General features: G+C 47.0%; 1 protein-coding gene across 1 annotated transcript; it reads left to right on the forward strand.

Moving 5' to 3' along the window:
- Positions 1-429: 429 nt before the first annotated feature.
- LOC142935204 (uncharacterized) lies at positions 430-5,042 on the forward strand. Its single transcript, XM_076079409.1, has 6 exons — positions 430-760; positions 1,478-1,606; positions 1,731-1,789; positions 1,884-1,993; positions 2,175-3,463; positions 4,197-5,042. Exons 1-6 carry the CDS (start codon positions 616-618, stop codon positions 4,307-4,309), a joined length of 1,845 nt encoding a protein of 614 aa, XP_075935524.1. The 5' UTR covers positions 430-615; the 3' UTR covers positions 4,310-5,042.
- Positions 5,043-7,225: the final 2,183 nt, after the last annotated feature.

The raw sequence follows: 7,225 nt of genomic DNA on the forward strand, positions 1-7,225 counted from the left end.
CACCATTCTGCTCATATGCTCATAATAGTTTCATTTAAATGAAATCTACAGTAACTAGCAGACAAATAAATGTAGTGGAGTAAAAGGTAGGCCTACAGTATTTCCCTCTGAAGTGTAGTGAGCTGGTATTAGTAGTATGAAACTAAATGACTCCAGTGAAGTATTTTAGTACCTCAGAATTGTACATAAATATGTACTTCTAGCACTTTTCTCATGTAGAACTTCAATTACAGCCCCGTGTATATAACGTTTCAGAAACATTATTAAAAGTTCCACCACCTAGTTTTAAGCCACAGACCTTGAACATGTAACACTGACACATGTTCGTACACAGGCCGACCCTACAGCAGCTCACAGTCGTATCTCTGCCATGTTTACAAACTGTTGAACTGCGACAAAAAAAAAACCTACCCGGCACTCGTACTTCGATGACGTCACGGTCAAACATGGCGGACTGAGCGAATGGGCGGAAAAAACAAACAACACAACTAAAGAGTTTGCTGAAAAACAAGAATAAAACAGTGAATACAAGGTGTCAGCGGCGGAGCTTGTGACAGTCGGTTAACACGGCGATGCGGAGCGGCGGTCGATCCGTCGCTTCCGGTTCAGTGACCGATGTCGGAGCCGAAGACGCGTGTTGCTGCTCCGGAGTTCACTGAGCTGTGGAGGAGCGTCTCCACACTGAGCCACAACAACACAACACGAGACGCGACCGCAGGGCAGCACGTGGCTGGCTCATCGGCGTCGACCATGTTTAAAGGTGAGGATCGATCAGATCGATCTGCCGCCCCGGAACGATCGGTTAACCGACAGGAACCGACTGATTCATTGGAAACGGTTAAACCCTGTTCGCACACTTGGAGGAGGGGCCGCGGCCATCAGGACATCAGACGTGTTTCTGCATCACTGTTAGATAATTAACTATAATCAGGGGTGGGAGATGTGGCCAAAATCATCTGTCATCTCATATATTTAACCATATATGTCACATTATAGTATGTTTTCTGGTAGTTCAATAAATAAATAGTCTGCATGAAACAACCACATGATTATTCTTTATGAATTAAATACTCAACAAATGAAAAGTGCTGAGTATTTTCTCTTTTAATAAAGAACTTTAGTGCGAAATGAACATAAGGGTTTATATTTTAGAGAATAAACTAATATTTCCAATTATACATGATGTTTTCATGTGGACACAAATATCAATAGTACAATAGTTAGATTAACTGAGTTTAAATATAGACTTTCTAAGAAATGTGCGTCAGTATGTGCGATGTAATCGTGCATCCTGATATGATTTCATCACAATATGATTGAATTACAGCCCAGTCCTCCTTCAATCGGACCCTCAGTTTTGAGTGATCTGTAGCCGTTAGAAGCCGACGCTCTGTGCTGTTTACCAGAAGCGTCAGCACATGGACTGTGGAGGATTCAGCTGACAGGAAACAACCCTTCTGTCTGTTTCCCTGCACAGATTTGCGGAGTCCTAAACACAGAGGCTGCAGCAGGTACGCCGGCTTCAACAACGGGGACTCTCCAGGTGACGTGGAACCATCACAAGACATCGTCTGGGATCCCACGTCGCCCACCTCAGCCGGTGCAGGTAAACCACACCGAGACCTCTGAACGACGTCATGCACATGAGGCTGAAGAGGCTATTGCATAGATACAACTACAGGCATGGAAATGCATTGTTTTTATGTATTTGTTTGTGTTTTGGGGGTCAGGGCTCAGGAACACCAGAGTTGTGGCAATATCAGATATCGTCAACCGTATTGCTCCAAAGGTCAGTCGTTTCTGCTTTACTTTTTTCTCAATTATTAAGCTTCTTCACCTCTTTTATTTGAAAGAGATTCCTCATCTTTTTGCTTGTGTCACAGGATGTGAAGAGGAAGGGGGCGGAGTCTTCTCTGCTGCAGTGGATAGGCGACAGTGCCGTCCCGTGCACGCCGGACGTCCCGAAGCCGAGATTTAAGAAGAAGTCCTCTCGGTGGGTGTGATCGGTTACTGACCCAGATACTCAGACGGTGGTTTTGTTCCTGACATCAACAAACACTATATGCAAATATTCATTCAGTTATTTTTTGCCCGTATCAGTGAGTTATTTAGAATTATCAGCAGTAGTTTTCCTGCTTTCTTTTCTGTCTTGTTGATGACTTTTCTCTCTCCAGGCAGAGCAGCGTGGATCTCTTAAAACTGGCCAGGCAGTTTGACGAGAACATGCAGCAAGACCGGGAGACCTCGGAGCAGCTCAACGCCGTCAGCGATAACCTCAAAGAGTGCGCGAACACTCCCGAAACTAAACCGACAGATGCGTGCTTCCCTAGCAACGTGGAGGACCTGAAGTGTCCCCCCCCGTCCGATCCGGTGGAGGCGGAGCTTAACGCTCTGTTCGACTGCTCCACTCAGAGAGTCAGCGGCCGGCTCAGCCAGAGCTCCTCGGCGTCGGCCCGGTCGCAGGAGATAAAACGCCAACTTGTGACCTCGACCTCGGCTAAACAACGACAGCCAGAGCTCAAGTCGGCCGACGAGTCCGGCCCCGCCGAAGGAACAGGATCTTGTGGTTTTAACGCGAACCACTGCGACGACTTCGACGACGACTGGGAGAACGACGACCTCCTCAACGACTCTCTTGTGCTGGCGATGACCCACAATCCTGACCAGCAACACGACGCCCTCCCTAAAAGCACCTCGCACTGGGACACTAAGACAAACACCGCTCAGTTCACCTCCGTTCGTCAGCCCTCTGCACATCAGCGTCCGAGCTCGCACTCAAAGCCGAGCTGCAGCACTCTCCAGGAACTGTGTCCCAAGCCAAAGACTTCCAACAGAAGCACTTTCAGGTTGGAGCCCAACCCTCACTTCCAGACCGCGGCGGTTTCCAGGCCCGGCGTCGCTGCTCCACAACCTAAATCAAAGATGTCCGACCAGACATCTGCCACCACAAAGACTCCGTCCATCCCGATTCCCGACAAGATCGCTAAGTGTGTAGCTGCGGACATTTCAGACAGCTTGTGGGACGACGGGGTCGACGACGCGCTGCTGTACCAGGTGTGCGACCGCGTGGAGAGGATCTCCAACAGTCAGCCACAGCGACAGAGCCCAAGCAGCTGCCGAGAAAAGCAAGACGGACCGCAAAAAAACCCGGCACCTCCGCCGATCCACACGCCTCGGTTGGTGAACGGCGGCGCTAACAGACAGTCTCCGTGCTCTTTTGTTCGCTCTAACTCGTTACCGGGGAGCGGCAGCGGTGAAAGTGGGAACTACCAAGGATGGAACGTCCCCATGAAGGGAGCCAACAACAAACCGGGGATGTCCCAGAGCCTCCCAGGGAGCCGCGTGGGTCTGGGCTCCTTCAACCAGCGCCGGGAGGACACGAAGCCACAAGCAGTGAACTCAAAGTCCCATCAACCAGCCTTCAAGAGAAACGTGTCCAACTCAGCAGCTCCAAGCAGCAAAGGTACGCTGTCGGATGTTTGAGAAGAAGATGTCAGTCACAGAAAACAAGTCGATGCATTTGATGAAATGTTTGAAATCTCTCGATATCACGACGAGGGTTGACCATCGGTGCTTTTTACAAAATATTTACACAAAGACATGTTTGATAATTATCCATCAGTGATGTGGATATCAGGACAAAGTGGTTAAAGGCAAATAATAGAACAGTTTGTACATCACCTCACTGTAATGCAGCCTTTAAAGGCAACACTTCATCATATTACGATGTCCAAAATCTAAGACGACATCTGGTCGCATTTCACGATATCGATATTTTATCGACGTGTCGCCCGGCCGTCAAACTCGATGCATGTTTGCAGTTTACTTCTATCACATCTTCTGTCCCCAGTACTTTGCTGTAAGACTTCATATTGAGAAACTCACAAGTGAAACAGATGTCACATGTTGTTCTTATAATCACTGGTGGTTCAGCCCCCCCCCCCCCAAAGCAAGTAAACACAGCGCCGTTTAATTTGAGCTGCTGTCAAGAGTCCAAACCTCTGGAAGCTTCATTGCCAATCAATTGCAGACTGAGGGGGGGGGGGGGGGTCCCCCACTGGTTCTAGTTATAGTAGTGAAATGTTTATGTGATCAAATTAAGACCCCGTTGTTCAAAGTCATAGCAACGACAAGTTCTGACTCATATTCAGTGTTTCTAGTCATTTTTCTCACTTCTCTTTCGCCCGTTTTTCTAGTTTTTGTCACGAGCCAGATGCCGTTAAAATGCACCGCGGCCGAGATCGGGAGGAAGAAGCAGGAGGCTTTGGCCCGGAGGAGGCTGCGAATGCAGAACAACCCGAAACCGTAGAGGAGCCTCGTCCCGACTGAAATACACCTTTAAAAACCTCCTCCTCCTCCTCCTCCTCCTCCTCCTCCTCCTCCTCCTCCTCCTCCTCCTCCTCCTCCTCCTCCTCCTCCTCCTCCTCCTCCTCCGTGGGAGGAGCTGCAACACGTTTTATGTTTGAGTCTCAGATCTGGTGCTGGACAACGTTAAGAGAGATTTAGTTTAGTTTTTTAGTGTCCACCGAGTTTGAAATTATTCTAAATGCTGAACAACATTTTTCTGTTTTTTCATCTCTGCACATATTTTGGATAAAATATATGTTTGTTTAAGAAGTATTAAATAGTTCCATCTGTGTTCCTGCTGTATGTTTGTGACAAAACAGATTATGTGCAACTTCTACATGCTTCCAGTTTTGCACAGGTCAGAATTAAGTGTCCCGCTCTAAAGACATGTTATGACTCTCACAATTTATTTCTATATTCACGTTATGCAGCTGAGGAGGACGGCCTCGCTACAAGTCCTAGAAGTTCAGATCAGCTGTGTCATGAGGGTAAACCTGAGGTCTACGTCTGAGTATCTCTGAACGGATGTGACTCCATTCCCTGTTACTGCCCATGATGGACTATAAACTTCTCCTAATTCATCTGTCAGGCTGTAACCCAAAACAGAAGGAATGAACGTCTGAGACTGAATAAACTGCTACAAACGTACCTGGTGTGAACGCAGCTTTAAGTTTCATTAAAAACGCAACTTAAAATGTGCTGACATTCTGTTTTTTATAACTCGCACCACACGGTTTAGTCTTTGTTTCTGATTGTATATAAGAAGTGAACGTAGTCACTGTGACGTCTCGTTTTTTCGCAACTAATTAAAAGACATGACCATATATGGACTGAGGAGGAGTGACGTAGAGACCTGTCAATCACTGTGTAGCCCCGCCCTAAAGCATCCCCTGCTTTATGGTCTGTTTGACTCTAAATGGACCATAATGTACTAAATGAACATCATGCTGTATTGAAGAAGACTTGAAACTAGAGATTGAGACCATAAACTCATGTTTACAATGTTTACTGAGGTAATAAATCAAGAGAGAAGTAGAGTCATTTTCTCATAGACTTCTATACAACCAGAGGAGTCGCCCCCTGGTGGACACGAGAGAGAATGCAGCTTTAACACGAAGCTCTGGATTCACTCGGCAGAACCGGAGGATGCCGCCTGGCAAGAACCTGTCATTTTTATACTAGCACTTTACCGATCAATCAACCGGCCACAACACGGTGCGCACACTGAACATGAGCATTATATCATCGAACAGAAATGTTCAAATCTCTTCAGCTAGTTTTAACCATAGATGTTATTTCAGACATCTGACCAAAAAACTGACAAAAAAAAGAAACTGACTCAGAGACGAGGCAACAGGAAGTGCAGAACTGCTGACTCATTGCTGCAGCTCCTTTATTACTACGAACACCAGTCCTCCTTCATCTTAGTCGTGGTGACGTGAAACAACATTTGTTCGCCACAGAGATTATTTTCTGTAAATCCAATAAAACAATCTGATTGGCTTGTTGTCGAGGGGAACCAGGGAGATGTTCACTTCCTGGTTGGCCTCCAGAAATACGTGATTGCTGCAGAACTCTGTGCGCTGTGTAACGTTCTGTTAGAATGAGTCTCTAGATTAAGTTTAGAACAAACACACAGAGGAACACGTGCAGCTGTTTTCACAGGCTTGAGTAGTTCTCATCACAAACAGTGCTCCTTTAAAGACAGTGTAGACGTCTTCTTGCTGCCCCATTGGCTCTACTTTTGAATCAAACAGCTGCTCAGGATTCTGACACACACACACATATATACACACACACACACTGCAGTTATTGGCATCCATTACTCTGAACCTGCACGTATTGCAGGACCGCTGACAGGTCCGAGCAGATATGACAGAGTCCTATTTTGCGAACGCTCAAAACTGTTTTCAACAAGTCGCCGCCTGTAGAAGGAAGACCATTGTGAGCGTGCAGCGGCCTCGGTGGTGGAGCGTATTATCGTTATTAGACATGAGGGATTATTTTAATATGAGGGCTAATTTGTCCTTCTGGCCTCTTATCGCTCCGCTCACCTGCTGGACGGACCGTGTGAGCAGAACAACGTTCCTCTTTGTGATCCCGGGAGAATTCCTCAGGCCCATCCTCCGCCATTACGTGCCCGTGAGTTCCCAGGTGTCTGTGTGTGTGTGTGTGTGTGTGTGTGTGTGTGTGTGTGTGTGACGGGTGGTCTGCAGGTGTGTATAGTTGAGTATTTATCCCATTCCGAGCAGTAGAAAAGGCCCCATCCTCCTCTCCTCCCTCCCCCACTGTAAATCTGATGGCAGGGGCAATTTGGCAACAGCATAAAAGGCCCCTGTTTTTTTAGTTTTTTTATGACTATGATTATGGTTATGATGATGACTAGTATTTATTTCAACTATCTGATGAAACCCTCGGCTGAAGCCAACAGGTGTCGAAGCAGGTACAATATCCTGCCCGCTGAAGGATCCCCTTGTAACGTCGCCACAGAGAGCGGGAAAATATCGGCCGCCCCCGAAACAGAAGAATGGGTCGTTTCAGCGCGCGCTCGTTACGCCGCACATGGAGCAATTTCTGATTATTGGATGGGAGTGGAGCGCCACAACGTCCTCTTTGTAGAGAGGGGATGATTTATGGCTGTTAGTCAGGCATACGGCAGTAATTGCCGCAGTGGCGGTTATGTTACCATGGCACCTGTTTAAACTGTCCATTCTTATGTGAATGTTTTCTTTTTTCTGGGAGAGGGGGGTTAAAGCTTGAAACTGATGTGTGGAGACATTAATTGGAGTTGGGATGGTGTGGTAACAATTAGGGGAAAAGGAGTGTTTGATGGACAGATTTGTGTGTTATGTTATCTGATATATGAGGGAAAGTTTGT

This window comes from Anarhichas minor, unplaced genomic scaffold (genome assembly GCF_050575085.1).
Source record: "Anarhichas minor isolate MPS153535 unplaced genomic scaffold, ASM5057508v1 ptg000072l, whole genome shotgun sequence".
Lineage (NCBI taxonomy): Eukaryota > Metazoa > Chordata > Actinopteri > Perciformes > Anarhichadidae > Anarhichas > Anarhichas minor.

Coding starts and splice junctions, on each gene's coding strand:
- LOC142935204 (XM_076079409.1), top strand. CDS start 616: ATGTCGGAGCCGAAGACGCGTGTTGCTGCTCCGGAGTTCACTGAGCTG. Junction 1,607..1,730: donor GCCCACCTCAGCCGGTGCAG/GTAAACCACACC, acceptor TTTGGGGGTCAG/GGCTCAGGAACACCAGAGTT. Junction 1,790..1,883: donor TCAACCGTATTGCTCCAAAG/GTCAGTCGTTTC, acceptor CTTGTGTCACAG/GATGTGAAGAGGAAGGGGGC.